Here is a 16365-nt window from a genome sequence, read left to right on the forward strand (position 1 = left end):
TGCTCATGACATGATCCTGAAAGAGGGGAACTGAGTGATTATCGGAGTAAATGGCTATTTGTATCAGAACGTAGGTGTGCTTCGACTTTGCATTCCAAAATAAAAATGAGTGATCTTTTCCATTAAAACAGTGTGGGTCACCCCCGGCTGCCAGCTTTTATGCTTTTACTTATTTATCTTCCCCAAGGAGGCGCAGGCACTTTGCAGGCCTTTCCCAAGCTGCCGTAATTGATGGATAGTTGGATTTCTTTTAATTCAAGTAATGCTGAGTGTCTGCAGCTTTGGTAATCGGATCCTACCAGCTTTAGAGACCACTGCCAAAATATTCAGAGCACAGAGGTTTGGCAACGTCATTTAATCATCGCAAAAGGATTACAGAGTGCAAAATAAGCCCCCAGACAGCTCGGAGATGGGCCAATTCAGAAACCGACTCGGGCTGGGGAGCTGCTGAGGCTTGCTCCCTCTCACATGGCCCTGCATCCCGGCTCTCCTTCACCTCGGCTAAGGCTTCACCTAACCACCTTTACCCTGGCTGAGGCTCCATCCTCAGGAGAGAAAAGATGTCAAGGGTGATGGACTATAGATCAGAGACATAAACAGTATCTGATCACACGTCAGGCTCAGGACTGGTAAAAATCCCAGACCAGGGTACCCAGATTATCCTGGTGTGGGAAGGTCAAGGCCACAGGCTACCCGGTGAGAGCCTCTGATGGAGAAGCCAGATGGTGAATTTAAAAGCCGTCCCTGGTCTCGTTCAAGGGAGACACTGCTGCTGTGATGCTTTATTAACCAACAACAACACAGTTTGTGCCGGGAACAAGCGTGTGTTCACCATGCAATAGATGTTTAATGCGGGAAGGAAGGGTGATTTGTGACTGGATGGGGATCTGGAATGTATCAATAACCACCCCAGCTTCAGAGGGCTCCTTCCACTCTGGGCCTGAGTCTGGAGGCTCCCAGGCTAAACCTTTGGTCCTCCTGCCCTAGACAGGGCGATCTGGCAAGAAGGCCCCAGAGAGGCCCACACCATTCAGGTGCCAAATGTGCTAAGTCCTTGGCACTCCCTTGCACTAGTTCCCAGACAAAGGAAACCTCTAACACCAAACCCACCCCCATGCAGCACAAGTTTCTATTAAACAATCTGAGTCACTTTAAAATAAAAAAGTGCAAAGGCAGACTCCTGTGTAAATCTGATTTGCCATGCTAGGCCAAGCTTATTTTATTACATACATTCTGCATTCTAAGAACTAGTAACTTCATATTGTAAACATTAAGCATACAGAGTTAAAGTTCAAGGCCACATTAGATCATTGATTGTCTCTTGTGTCATGTATCTTTGGCTGGCCGAGATCAACTCGTAGTGTATAAATGCATAAGTTATATAATTATTATATAAAAAGGAAAAAACAAAAACAAAAAAACAAACCACTGACTTGCATACTTCATTCTGACAAACGCACAGCGTTCGCGACTCAAAAGGAAAACTGGAGGCTGCCTCGCCCCGGACACCCAGGCGATTTCAGACTGGGGTAGCCGAGAAGGCTAGCGCTTACCTGACCCCGTGGAGAGCAGAGCACCCCCGCCTAAGGATGAGGTCCTGAATGTTTCTTTTTAAATATCAGACAATTCCAGTTACGGTTTTTCTTTTGATAAACAAACAAAACAAGACAAAAAGAGATGCATGATTTTGTTTCTGCGTTCTCCTACCGTCTGTGCCCCGCCCCCATCACGCTGTGTCCGTCTTCCTAACACTGGATTTGGTACAACACTGACCGCACGAAGCCTCACATCTCCACGGCTCAGCTCTCCGAAGAACCGACACCATCCCAAGTCCAGTCTTCACGGCTCAAGAAGCTCCCTTCCCAGTCCTTCCCTCCTCCTTCCCCTGTTTCCTCCTCTCCCGCCTCCTCCATCCACACCCACGTGCCCTCTCCACACACATGCTCAGTCCCACCCTGTGACACAGAGTTCCCGTCTTATCGTCAAGGAGTTGGAAGCCTCGGGTTGTTCTAAGAATCTGGTTTCACCCAAGACAGCAGATGCTGATGAGTTCCGTTAACAGTGTCCATCGATGGGCTACCATAGTCTCCCTCTCCTCTCTTTTCTGTGTTTGATATGTTTCTCTTTTTAAATACAGGTAGTTTTCCTTCCAATGACGTTAGAAATGGCATGTTAGGTCCAGACTGTGTGGTATCTATTGCTTGAGTTTAATCCCCGCTTAATGCACTAGCAGGACTCCCAAAGACTACTCTAAAGGTTTATACACGTCTTCTGAACGTTTTCTTTGGCACTTTGTCCTTATGACGTCACGCTTCTACTTGCAATGTCTTTTACAAGGTCGGTCCACAGATTACCTGTCCAGGTACACAGGTAGCATCCTTTTTATCTCTGTAGTCATGGTTTAGTAAGTCCCTCCCACTCAGAGTCTCTGGATCTCTCCCCCTGCCCCAGTCGAGCTTTCGCATTTCCCTTGAGGCACTTCTGATTCATGGTCTCGGATAAGAGTTTGTAGTAATGGATGGGTGTCTACACAGGTGCTGGGAAAGGCCTCTCTCGGGGGCTTTAGTAGTAAGTGCCCAGATGCGAAGGCATATGGCTGGCTGGGAGCCTAGCGCTGGGGTAGATCCCCCCCGTGGGTGAATTCCAGTATGGGTTCGGGGCGGCGAAAAAACTGGATGACGTCACGGGGAGGGCCGGAGGGTGGGGGGCGACAAAGTTCATCTTCTGCGGGTGGGCGTGATAGGAGCCCATGTAGGGGAGGTCCGAGGGGTACTTGTACAGAGAGGACTCCGGGGGGTGGGGCTGCAGGGCCTGGGCGATCCCGTGGAAGTCAAACTTGTAGGCATAGCGCTTCCCGTGGACTTTGGTCATGATGTTCTTGTCGTAGTAGTAGCGGAGGGCCCGGCTGAGCTTGTCATAGTTCATGTTGGGCTTGCTCTTCCGCTCCCCCCAGCGCCGTGCCACCTCGTCCGGGTCGGTCATCTTGAACTCCCCGTTGGTGCCCTCCCAGGTGATGCAGTTGGAATTTGAGCTGTCAGACAGAAGCTCCAGCAGGAACTGCCAAAGCTGGATCTGCCCGCTCCCTGAGGAGGTGGGGAAAAGAAACGGAACATCTGTGAGAACACTGGTGTGCAAAGCCATGTCCAACTCTCTGCGGCCCCAGTGACTGCAGCCAGCCAGGGCCCCTCTGTCCATGGGGTTCTCCAGGCAAGAATACTGGAGTGGGATTGCCATGCCCTCCTCCTCCAGGGCATCTTCCCAACCCAGAGTTCTGAACCTAGGTCTCCCACATTGCAGGCAGATTCTTTAGACCATCTGCTGCTGCTAAGTCGCTTCAGTCATGTCTGACTCTGTGCGACCCCATAGACGGCAGCCCACCAGGCTCCCCCGTCCCTGGGATTCTCCAGGCAAGAACACTGGAGTGGGTTGCCATTTCCTTCTCCAATGCATAAAAGTGAAAAGTGAAAGTGAAGTCACTCAGTTGTGTCCGACTCTTAGTGACCCCATGGTCTGCAGCCTGCCAGGCTCCTCCGAGACCAGGAAAGCCCAAGAATACTGCAGTGGGTAGTCATCCCTTCTCTAGGGGATGTCCCCGACCCAGGGATTGAACCAGCATCCCTTGTGTCTCCTGCACTGGCAGGTGGATTCTTTACCACTAGCGCCACCTGGAAAACCCCATGCAGAGTTCCTTTAGCAGGCTGTGTGCCCATCCCTCTGGGCTGGGGGCATTGGCTGCTCTTGTACCCCAACACCACCACCCCTTCTCCAGAGAACTGCCCTTGGCCGAACTGGAGCTGCCTCAAACCCTTCCCTCCCACCCCCTCAGGTAAGCCACGGCCTGATGGACTGACAAAGAAATGCAGAGGTCAGCCCCCTGGCCTCAAAGAGGGACCGATTCTGTGATGCTGGTCATGCCCGGGACTTAGCATGGATGGGGTCAGACTGAAGCAAGGTTCCAGCTAAGGTCACATGCATGCACACTCAGTGGCTCAGTCGTGTCTGACTCTCTGTGACTCCATGGACTGCAGCCCGCCAGGCTCCTCTGTCCAGGGGATTCTCCAGGCGAGAATACTGGAGTGGGTTGCCATGCTCTCCTCCAGGGCATCTTCCCGATCCAGGGATCAAACCCACGTCTCTTATGTCTCCTCCACTGGCAGGTGGACCCTTTACCACTAGTGCCACCTGGGAAGCCCAGCTAAGGCCACAGGCTTCCTTAATCTCTCCCCTGCCGTCTCTGGCATCCTCTCCCTCGAGAATGTACCCTTCATGAATCGCCTGCCCAAGTATGCTTAGCCCAAGATCTGCATCTAAGGAACTGGCCTACGATGATGATCCTTGGTGATGACCAGGCAGATCTAGAGGCTGATCCAAGTCCTTTCAGGAATGCAAAGAATTCCCAGGGGGCAGAGTTCAAGTCAGTTTCCTTCATTTCTGACTTCCTTAGAAGAGCAGCCAGGTCAACTTTGTGTTTTGGGGGCTGGGAAGACTTAATTTTCCTCTTTTGTGAGACAGAAAGCACCATTATGTGGCTGGCAATAATGACTTAGTACCATTTATGTTGGCTAGGTCAAGTTGAATAATAAAAGTCAGATTTAGGAAATGAACGTCGAAAAGTTTATGGAAAAAGTAGAGAATGGAAGTAAACACCGTTATTTCTAACATAACACGGGGCTGGCACGCAGAAAGCCATTCTGTCAAAACTTTTCCTAGAACAGAATTAACCCACTCAAAATGAGGAAGTTTAGAAAAAAAAGTTGGCTATGTCTCAAACCAGATCACCCATTTCCAGTATTTAGGCAAATGCATCGTAACGGAAATCCACGTGTTGCCCCTGCGTTGCAAGACCAGTTGGGTTAAGCAGAGTTTTCATATGAAAACGCTGCAACCATGAGTGAGTGCGAGTCCTCTTGGGAGCGGAATGAGGCTGCAACTGAGTCAACAAGATCTCATTTGACTGAGTGTCCACACGGCTCTCTTGATCCCACTGGGGGTCTAGCCATGCGGCTTTTAGGTTTTATTAAATTCAGAGAAACATCCAGGCACATCATTCTAACCTCTACACTACAATACTTCAGGATGATTGATGGCTCCCTTAGAGAGAGAAGCATGCAAATACCAACAGTCAGACTGTGACCAGGAGAAGCTAAGATGCTTTAAGCAGGTTTTAAAAGCTTTGAAAACAGGTAAGAGGCAGGTCTTTCCTCCCCAGTTCCCAGATACCACCTTGGGCTTGTTACCAAAGAGATGACCTTTTGTTACACTATGAGTAAATACCAACAGATATGATAAAATGATTAAAGGAACTCTGCCAACTCTTCAGGGAATTGATGAAATGAAAAAATCAATTATAAATTTGCTTTCTCTAAATCCTGTCCACAAGCTCCCCAGATAAATGGCCCAGCTCATAAATCTTTGTTTCCACATTGGCTGTATGTAGTGGATATGTCTGTGAATCTATCCATACGATAGCATCGTGAGAAAGGTCAGCCTTTTCTGAATACGTTCTGGAAAATTAGCATTTTTTCACTCTAGCAACACATTTGAAATGTATTAACAGCTTGTAGTTCATCGCAATGTAAAGTCTTCGCTTTTTGGGGGCCACATATTCAAACTGTTCTCAATCAACTTTTGCTGCCCCCAACATTTCATTAATATGCATTTTTAAAAATACAAAGAGCTGTTTGAGAAAACCATATGGTTTTGGTATACATATTGTAACTAAAGGATTACTACTTGAAAAAAAATTTTCATATATGACTTGGGAATAGGGAAAAACATGGATTTTTGATTTAAACAATCTAACATATGTTTCAATATAAACACACACAGTTGTTTGAAAATAGATATTCACTGTCAACCTCCTCCCAGAGAGAGAGCAATCCCACAGATTTTGTATAAAATACACAGACTTTCCTAAACAGCCAAAATTATATTTATCATCTCTTCAAACCTTGGCATTGTCTTTTGGGAATCTGTCGCTCACTCACTTCTTTTATAAACGTGTGTAAGAGAAAAAATGGCAGAGAAAAGTGCTTTCTCACCTCTCTTGTTTCTAAAGAACTAGTAAGTCGGGGGCCTAAGTTCCTGGCCGGAAACTGAAGTGTAAAAGGATGGACGAGGGATGTCTCCTTTGACTATTTTACCATCAGCCCTTAAGACACAGGGGCTTGACCTCTGAGCCTTTCAAGGGCATATGGGAATAAGACATCTGCAAAACAAAATTCATCTGCTTCCTTACCAAAAAATAACAGCCATAAATGTAAATCGATTAATGTTTCAGTCGTTGTTCTTTAGTCACTAAGTCATGTCTGGCTTTTTGCAACCTCATGGACTGCAGCCCTCCAGGCTCCTCTATCCAAGAGATTTCCCAGGCAAGAATACCAGAGTGGGTTGCCATTTCCTTCTTCAGGGATCTTCCTGCACCAGGGATAGAATCTCCGTCTCCTGAATTGGCAGGTGAGTTCTTTACCATTGAGCCACCAGGAAGCCCCGTTGTTTAAGCAGATGTTATCAAATGCAGCATTATGTCAAGCTCATTAACTGTTCAACGTGATGTAACAACACCCACTGCCTTCACAGTCTATAGCAGATCTGCTTGCTCTGCTTGAATTCTCAAGGGGGCACAATGTTTGCTGAGGAGTTAGTCGATGGTAAATTAAACAAGTTATTCATGGCTGCAGAATTTCAAAAGCCGTTTATTAAATTCCTCTTTTACTGTCGAAACAGTGAGACTGTGTGCTAAAGGTGTGTATTAGAAGATAGAATAGAGATTCCAAAACACGAATACCTAAGATTTATGTAGTCTAAGAGTGGGTATCTCACCGGCCAAACCAACAAGTAAAAGCAGAAGCTCTTTTAAGACCAACTGGCCATCCAACAGCCTCATCACCTGCACCTCAATAATCACCTTCTTTGGAAAAAAAACAAAACTCTTTACATCTCTTTTCTCTTCTATCCTGATAACCTCCTTTGAAACATCAGTAAAGAGTAGCTACTTTTGTCCTAGGTTTGTCCAGGGTAATTAACTAAAAGGCAAGATTGGGGAAAGAGGGAATCCAAGCCTGTTGGCTGCCCACTTACAGGAAGGCCCAGTGGGATGAAGGGGCCTGGGGTGTGGCTTCGAAGAAGACAAAAGGCAAGCCTTTAATTCTGGGAGAGGACTGTCATCTCTGATTCAAAGAAAAGAAGACAGAGGTTCAAAAGGGAGGGGATATATGTATGTGTGTGTGTATATATATATATTTATATATATATATATCTGATTCATGTTGAGGTTTGGCAGAAAACAAAATTCTGCAAAGCAGCTATCCTTCAATAAAAAAATAAATTAAAAAGAAAAGAAGAGAAACACTATAGCACAGAGGTACAGACTGGGCAACAGAAAAGGGCAAAACATCTAAACGGTTTATAAACCACAGAGAAAAGCACAGCTGGGAGTGACTCAGCAGCCATGGGGCAAGCAGGAGGGGGGTCCCAAGGAGGACCCTCGGCCCCCAGCTGATGGAGGGAGAGAGCCGTAAATAAAGCAGGGAGGGCGCCCAGCAGGCACCACGGGGTCCGACCTTCGGACTTTCTGCAGTAGCTGGAGGTGCTGCAGAAAAACCCAAGTGCACAGCCTGGACCCCCCCCCACCACCACCACCACGTCAAGATCAGGGCGGCAGGCGTGTGTCCCAGATGGAAGGCTTTGTCAGGGCTCAGGGTGGCTCAGACAGGACTGGTGGGGGGTGGGTGGGGGGACAGGGAAGCGCAGGGGCTGGAAGCACCCCTTTGGAATCAGCACCGTCTCAGCTGAATCCTGGCTCTGCCTCTTAATGGGACTTGGGGTGGCTCGCCCTGCTGTCTGTGCCTCAGTGTTCCTGTCTGCAGAATGGGGTGATGCAATACTATCAACATGGTAGTATTATAATACTACCTTGCAGGATCACCATGAAGATAAACTCAGTGCATGAGTGCTCGGATCATGATCTGTCTGAGCTGGAAACCAGGGTTTAACGAAAGGTACCTCCCTTGCCTACAAACAGGAGACAGCAAAGGAAACCAACCATCCTCCTTCCTCCCAAAAAACTACAGGCTGGCAGGACAGAAGCTGGGAATGGTGGTGTTCTCAGGGCTGGCCAGTGTCCCTGAAGGCTGACTAGTACCAGGCATCATTCTGAAGACTTTCCATGTGTTTATTTAATCCCTTGCTTCCTAGAACTATGTGACACCCCACGGCAGGGATGAGGAATCAGAGCCCAAGAGGCAGAGTGACTGATCTTGCTGGAGGTCAGCAAGGGTTGGAACCTGGATTCCAGTCTTGCTTTCAGGCCTGGGTTCTACACACACCTCCACAGGTCCTTCGGGTCCTTTGTCCCCTCCCTGGACCTGCGGTTGGTAAGTCTCAGTAGAAGACTGGACACTCCCACCTCCTATCCGATGCCAAAACATCCCTAACACTGGTCTCTGGCCCTGCCTGGAGCAGGTTCCACTTTCATGCTCACCATTAAAGACTCCCCAGTGAGCCCCAAGGGAGCCATTGAACTCTTGTTCCCAAGGAAACACTTTCCCAGACAGGCAATTTCTGTTCATCACAGGAGCCTTGGTAAACACTCAGCCACTCTGATGGGATGTAAAGGGGCGGTGTCGCTAATATCTGATCCAGGACTCCACAGTGCAAGGACACACTCGTCTCAGCAGGAGAAACGCGGTCCACACTGCACACCAAATGCATATTTGGGAGGGAGATGTGGAGATGCTGTTATCATTTTGGGCACTCACATCACGTGAAGTCATCTTTTCATTTAAAATGGTTTTTAAAGTTTGCATTGTGTGGAGAGCAGAGGCAGCAGTTTCAAGTGGTGAAGGATTTATTTATCAGAGACCGGGCAACCAGAACCAAACAGGAAGAAACATTCTCATTTACAGCAGGATAAAAGACATTCTTGTTTTAGGAGGGGGAGGCCCCATGAATGTAACTGACATACAGCCTAAGGAGAGACGGAGAAAGTGAAAGTGTTAGTCGCTCATTCGTGTGCGACTCTTTGCAACCCCATGGACTGAAGCCCGCCAGGCTCCTCTGCCTGTGGGATTTCCTAGGCAAGAATATTGGAGTGGGTTGCCATTCCCTTCTCCATGGGATCTTCCCCACCCAGGGATCAAACCTGGGTTTCCTACAAGTCACCTGCATTGCAGGCTGATTCCTTATCATCTGAGCCACCAGGGAAGCCCAATTCATTATAAACTAAGTAAGAGAAGTCTTTATCTTCAAGTCAGAAGTTGGATGTTGGGATTTCCCTAGCAGTCTGGTGGTTAAGATTTCGCCTTCTAATGCAGGGAGACTGAAGGTTCAATCCCTAGCCAGGGAGCTAAGACTCCACATGCCTCGAGGCCAAAAAGAAAAACCACCCCTAAACATAAAACAGAAGCAATATTGTAACAAATTCAAAAAAGACTTTACAATGGCCCACATTATAAAAAAAAAAAAAAAAAAAATCTAAAAAAAAAAAAGTTGGATGTTGCCACTTTCCCCGGACCCAGCAGACACAGTCTTAGTGGAATAAAGTGCAGCCCTGGCTCACGATGCCAGCATTGCTCTTAGGTACCAAGACCATCTTCCACTTCCCCAGGCCAGTTAGTGCTCCGTGCTCTGCCTGCAAGTCCCTCTACGCACTGTGGGCATCCCCAGGCACTAAGCCCTCTGCTAAGGGGCCACAGCTCTCTTTGGCCCCAAGGCACCAACCAAGCGCCACCTTTATCTTTGACACCATGGGCACAGACCTATATACATTTCACTTAACCCATCTGGGGGGGTGAAAGGGCCGGACTGGTTTTGTTTATGCTGCTGGACAGGTTCCTGCCCTCTATCCTTGACTGCAGCCCCATCCCAAGCACCGAAGCAGCTGTTTGAATGGCAATCCTTCCTTTCTATTCTCTGGGTCCTCATTCTCCAAGAGCTCCCTCTTCCATGCTCGCTCAGTGGCAGTGGAGGGGCCGAAAAATATTAAAGCAGGTTTTGGAGGCAGGGAGTTGGGGTTCAAATCTGGCCTCTCTTCTGGTGGGCTGCATGACCCAAGAGAACTTAGCTCATTCATCAGGACCTCCGATTCCCGTTCTGCAGGAGGAAGACCATGGTGTTCCGAGACAAGCATTTGCCCAAGCGTGATACAGCCGGGGGAGGGGGGGAAGGGGAGCTATTGGATTGTTATTTCACATTATTGTATGAACGTTCCCAGAGCGTTCCAGCTTCCGCCCTTTCCCCCTTTCTAATCTCTCCTGAATGCTCATGCCAGATTAGTCTTCCTGAAACCTGACTGATAATCATCATCTCAAAACACAGTAATGCTTTTTATGTGACTGGTTATGGATGAAGGTGGAAGAGGAGAGTGAAATAGCTGGCTTAAAACACAACACTCAAAAAGCTAAGATCATGGCATCCAGTCCCATCACTTCATGGCAAATAGATGGGGGAGAAATGGAAACAGTGGACTTTCTTTTCTTGGGCTCCAAAATCACTGCAGATGGTGACTGAAGCTATGAAATTAAAAGACATTTTCTTCTTGGAAGAAAAGATATGCTAAACCTAGACAGCATAATAAAAAGCAGGGACATCATTCTGCTGACAAAGGTCCATGTGGTCAAAGCTACGGTTTTTCCAGTAGTTAAGTATGGATGTGAGAGTTGGACCATAAAGAAGGCTGAGCACCAAAGAATTGATGCTTTTGAACTGTGGTGTTGGAGAAGACTCTTGAGAGTCCCTTGGACTTCAAGGAGATCCAACCAATCCATCCTAAAGGAAATCAATCCTGAATATCCATTGGAAAGACTGATGCTGAAGCTGAAGCTCCCAATACTTTGGCCACCTGATGCGAAGAACTGACTCATTGGAAAAGACCCTGATGCTGGGAAAGATTGAAGGTAGGAGGAGAAGGGGATGACAGAGGATGAGATGGTCGGATGGCATCATCGGCTCAATGGACATGGGTTTGAGTAAGCTCCGGGAGACAGTGAAGAACAAGGAAGCCTGGTGTGCTGCAGTCCATGGGGTCGCAGAGTCAGACAGGACTGAGCGACTGAACAACAATGGAGGCAGCTGCAAACGGAAGCTGTGCACAGGTGTAAGAACAGACCCAGGGGACGCAGCCACCAGGTGGATGCCGGGGAGACCTGTGTCCATGGAACAGATCCAGGGGACACAGCCACCAGGCAGATGCCGGGGAGACCTGTGTCCGTGGAAGTTCCTTGAGAGTCAAGGAGAGTATCTTGTTACTCCTTGAATTCATTTATTTGGCAAATAATCTTTGAGCACCTGAGCTATGCCTGGATTTAATGCAATAAACAAAACAGACCCGTTCAATTCTCTGCTGTTTAAAAAACATTTACTGCGCTAGTTACCATTAACTAAACTTCAGCGTCAAAGATGCAGAACTTCCAATAATGATATTTTATGTTTTCCAAAGTATAGATTCCCTTGTGGGGATTTACACAGAATCTACATTTTCCCGTTTCTAACCCCGTTTTGGCCTCAACGTTTAGGCAATACACATTCTAGCTGGGATTTCCAACATGCCTGTGACATCTTGGCATCTGAAGTTGCTGTTGAGAATATGCAGCATATGCTGTGCATTTCTGAAGTGGATGCCAGCACAGCTGGTTCTGACCCGAACACAAACAAATCAAACAACCTGGCTGGCACCGAGGCATGGTGCCAGGTGACAACCCTTGGCAAGGGACAGGCTACAAATGGGCGATTAAGGATCTGTGCTTTCTTTTGGCATCTGAGTTCAGACACAGGCCATTCAATGACCACGAGCCTAAGTTTGAAGTCTTATGGTTGTCATTAGGTTCTTTTTTTTTTAAGATATTATTTTATCTGCTGTGTGATGGGTTGAAGTGTGGTCCTCCTCCCCACTAATTCATATGTCGGGTTTGCTCAGTACCTTGGAATGTGACATCATTGGGACTAGGATCTTTAGAGGGGTAATCAAGTTAAAGTAATGTCATTTGCATGGGCTCTAATCCAGGTTGACTAGGGTCCTGGTAGAAATAGGAGTTTGGGCACAGAGATAACATACAGAAGTAAGGAGATGCAGGCAAAGATGGCCATCTGCAAGCCAAGGAGAGGTCTTGAACAGATTCTTCTCCATGGCCCACAGAGGGAAAGAACCCTGACAACTTGATTTTGGACTTCAGGCCTCTAGTACTTTCCAGGTGGCGCTAGTGGTAAAGAAACCGCCTGCGGATGGGGAGACGTACGAGACTTGGGTTAGATCCCTGGGTTGAGAAGACCCCCTGGAGGAGGGCATGGCAACCCACCCCAGCATTCTTGCCTAGAGAATCCCCTCGGACAGAGGAGCCTGGTGGGTAGCAAAGAGTCAGACACAACTAAAGGGACTTAGCGCACACGCAAGCCTCTAGAACCAGGAGACAATAAATGTCTGATGTCTGAGCCCCCAGCCTGCAGTACTTGGTCAGAGCAGCCCCAGGAAGCTGAAACAACTTGGATTAGGTAAGGATGCTCTTCGCTGAAGCTAAATCTTAAAGTTTATAACCCAACCCTTTTATTTGCCATTTAGGCAAGTAATCCAGTGAAACTTACAACTTAAATTTGTTCAGTGGAAGGGATTTCTTTGCCTACTCAGGTTCAACGTTCAATATCGCTCCTGCCCAAAAGATAACTTTGTAAGAGCAAAACCATGAGCAATGTCTCACCTGGATTCGCAAGGCGGCTACTTGTGGGTCCAAGAATCTGGTAAGGATCTGCAGCAAAAAGAAAAGACATGGTTGGGAGCAGGTGGCATGTAACTGCAAGAATGATGCTGACCTGCTGGTGTTTTCAGATTTTAAAGCTGACAATGCCTCTCATACCAAAGTTCCCCAGCACCACTTCCTGTATTAGAGACAATGTCACACAGATCTGAGACAGGCTTCGAGGTAAAGATCTCCTAGCTGGTGGCTGAGCTCAGATTTGGTCTGGGGTTCCTGACATCCAGTCCAGGCCTCTCTCCATCCCAGAACATAAACAGGGCAAATGTCCTCAGTCCCCCACGGTCCCCAGGACAATATTGGCTGCGTTGCTCAGCACGCTGGCAGCAGAAACATTCCACTGCATTTCTGGGCTGATGTTGTTGTATGTGGCCTGGAAGGTAAAAGTCAAATAATTCCCAGGACACAAAGAAGCTGGGTGCAGAGGGAATGTATTTTCCATATTTACTGCATAGATTTTGTAAATGGTTTAGCAAAAACTCAACCATTTCCAATTGAGTAGAATGGTAGTTTGGTGCCCGTTTTACATATGGAACAGTCCTAAAGAAGACAAAGGAACATTAATTTCATTTAGAAAGTGACACATTTTAGAAAGATGCTGCCAGACCATTTCTTTTTTTATGACCATAATGAGGCTCCCTGAAACATACCTAGCTGAGGACGCTGGTCTTCAGTTTTGGGCACTGTGGAAGGAGACGGCTGAGCAGCTGAAAATCCAAAAATGAAAGAGACAATTAGCCATAACTTGTGTTTGACTACTAGATTTTGGTGCTGCTGTTCATCATTCCACCAATTATCTTAGTTAAGAACAAAAGAGTCCTAGTCTTATGATAAGAAGCATCTTAGGGTAAGGAAAATTTTTCCAAAAACAAAATCAAATGTAAACAGAGTAGCAAAACAAAGGCCCTCTAACTTATTTTAAAATTTTATTTGTGTCCCATTTTTTCCAAAACTAAAAAGAAAATTTGAGATGGTTTACAAAACAAATGAAAATGAATCGCCCTCTAAAATAAATAGATAAAAGCAAATTACTAGGAAAATAAAATAAAGCAAGGAATACTTTAAACATGGCCAAGACTGGGAAATGACCTGGCGTTGAATCTGTACTCAAAGCATCCCATGAGACATGTATTTGTTCATGTGGAAATACATCACACTGTTCACTTCTTTCTGTTCTAGAAATACGTCTAACCCCCAAAGAGAATTAATCATTGCATTTAAAGATCAGTTGCACTTTGGGGCCAAAGGGACACACATGTTGTATGTTGAAAAAGCACAAACTGGCTAAAGAAATGATTATTTACTCCATCAAGAGTTACCCACTGCCCGGTGATGAGAGGGTTCAAGGCAGCAGGAACCAACACCATACCTTTCGACTGGGGGGCGGGGTGGCCATGGCTGGTCCAGGCAGATCTCCTGGGTGGTTCATAAGGTAAATCTGTAAAGACAAATAAAATGACTAAAAGATCAATGATGTGGCTTGATAATAGCTATTTTGTATGCTTTTTAAAGTTTGTGTTTATTAGAAGAGGTGAGAAAACCCAGTGATCCAAAGAAACATTCAACCTGGGTTTCATGAGATTTATGTTTCATTTACAAAAGATAACTCTGTATCTTTTTTCGATCTAACCCATTTTCACCCATTAATCTGAGAACTTCCATGGACAGATTCTCTCGGAGCTGGTGGACTCCCCTAAGATAATTCACTACAGTCATAGTCAAGACCGTATCAAGTTTCTTACCATCTATTTGTTTTGCTTCCAGCTTGAGCTGACTGAAGTCCATTACCCTGTTATTACGTGCATGACCCGTCTGAAACACAGCCTGCGGTATGGATGAGTGAACTGATACCTGCTCGAGGCCGGACCCTAAATCCACCAAATGGCATTCGTGTTCCTTCCTCTTCTTCCTTGGAAAAGAGTACTGCCTTCTTTATTCGCCACCTGCCTCTCTCAGCCACCCCTCAATCCCCCTCATCCACTTTTATTCAATCAGTCTTAAGGGACTAGCTCTTTTTCTGTGCAAATGTCTACTTTTTCTCCTGCTCCAAATGAATTTAGGATTTCCCTAAAAGGAATCGCATGAAGTCATCGGTAAGACTGAAATAGTATTGCCCCCACAACATATTAGCAGTGATCATAGAACTGAAGTATATGCCAATGATTTTTTTTTTGTATTTATAATGTATTGTCACTTGTCCCATAAACCTTCATCACACTTTGCATATGCAAACTGAATAATTATATTTCGGCACCCTCCGTGCAAGCTCTATTATGATTATGACTGTAAGTCGTTTCAAGTTTCCTTTAAAATATATTCCAGAAATGTTATTATGCATGCTCTTACTGACTGTGCCTATGTAAAGCTATTGGTACATGCAGTCTTATGACAGAGGCATTTCACATCTACGTCTTCTTGGATCGGTAGGTCTCGGTTCAATGCCATGTGTCACTGGGCCAGCTGAAAGCCATACCCACGTCCTGGAGCAGGTGTCCTGCTCCAGACACCTGGAGATGGCTATAAACTCTCACGTGGAGAGATTTTAAACTTGGTTCAAAATTGGCCATTTGGTGGGTCCGTCTTCAAAAAGCTTGACTATGTTTCAAAAGACATGTCTCTTTCCATTTTCCTATCCCAGAGAGACAAGCAATGAAATGCAACGTGAAATCCAACACAGAATTGCCTTAATTTATTTTGTCTGTTTGGCTACGACCATCTCGACTGGTGTGGTCTGTGAAATCCTCCTCTCCAGAGCTTTGGTTGAGTTTGATCACTTTCTCTGCTGCTGCGCACCACTCCCTCTCCACTGGCATTTTTGTATTTTGGGACTGGAAGCGGTTCCCACCCAGTCCCTTGGATTCTCATTTTTCTGATGTTGGGATTACACAGGGGAGTTAAATCTGCAGCTGCGATCAATTTACCACTAAATTTCAACTTACGTCGCTGGGGGCATTTGCACACGGATTCTCATTGAGTTGCATTTGGTCTAGAGAATGGTTAGCCAGAGTTTCAATTTGAGAACTGCCTCAGAAAGAAAAATCTAGGAGGGCAATTGTAACAGTATCTTAGCCCACTACAGGAGCAGAAAGTCACACCGGCAACAGGGCTTCTATCTGGAAGCCCTTTCACTTCTAACAGGAGTGAAAAAGCAAGAGAATCCAGAAATATGTTCCAGGTCCTCGTTTCTCCACAGACCAGCAGTACTGGTAACATCTGGGAGCTTGTTATAAATGCAGAATCTCACTCTAGATCTACTGAATTAGAATCTGCATTTTACCAGATATGACCCTGCAATCCCACTCCTGGGGATATGTCAGGAGAAAACCATAATTAAAAAAGATACGTGCACTCCACTGTTCTTAACAGCACTACTCACAATAGCCAAGACACGGAAGCAGCCTAAATGTCCAGTGACTGACAAATGGATAAAGAAGATGTGGTGCACGTGTGCAATGCAATATTGATGCTGTTTAGTTGCTAAGTCATGTCTGACTCTTTTGTAACCCTGTGGACCATAGCCCGCCAGGCTCCTCTGTCCATGGGATTTCCCAGGCAAGAATACTGGAGTGGATTTCCGTTTTCTTCTCTAGGGGATCTTTCTGACCCAGGGATCAAACCTGAA

The 16365-nt window shown here is 46.4% G+C and overlaps 1 protein-coding gene across 4 annotated transcripts in view; it reads right to left on the bottom strand.

Moving 5' to 3' along the window:
• Window positions 1-350: 350 nt before the first annotated feature.
• ERG (ETS transcription factor ERG) overlaps window positions 351-16365 on the bottom strand; it is a 323925-nt gene continuing 307910 nt past the window's right edge. For all 4 annotated transcript variants that reach the window (XM_055569950.1, XM_055569949.1, XM_055569946.1 and 1 more), the window contains 4 exons: window positions 14113-14181; window positions 13394-13450; window positions 12690-12737; window positions 351-3083 (listed from right to left, as the gene is read on the bottom strand). In XM_055569950.1, coding sequence (XP_055425925.1) covers window positions 2563-3083; window positions 12690-12737; window positions 13394-13450; window positions 14113-14181 — 695 coding nt within the window. In that variant the 3' untranslated portion in view covers window positions 351-2562. The remainder of the gene's footprint in view (window positions 3084-12689; window positions 12738-13393; window positions 13451-14112; window positions 14182-16365) is intronic.

The sequence above is a fragment of the Bubalus kerabau genome, chromosome 2 (assembly GCF_029407905.1).
Source record: "Bubalus kerabau isolate K-KA32 ecotype Philippines breed swamp buffalo chromosome 2, PCC_UOA_SB_1v2, whole genome shotgun sequence".
NCBI lineage: Eukaryota > Metazoa > Chordata > Mammalia > Artiodactyla > Bovidae > Bubalus > Bubalus kerabau.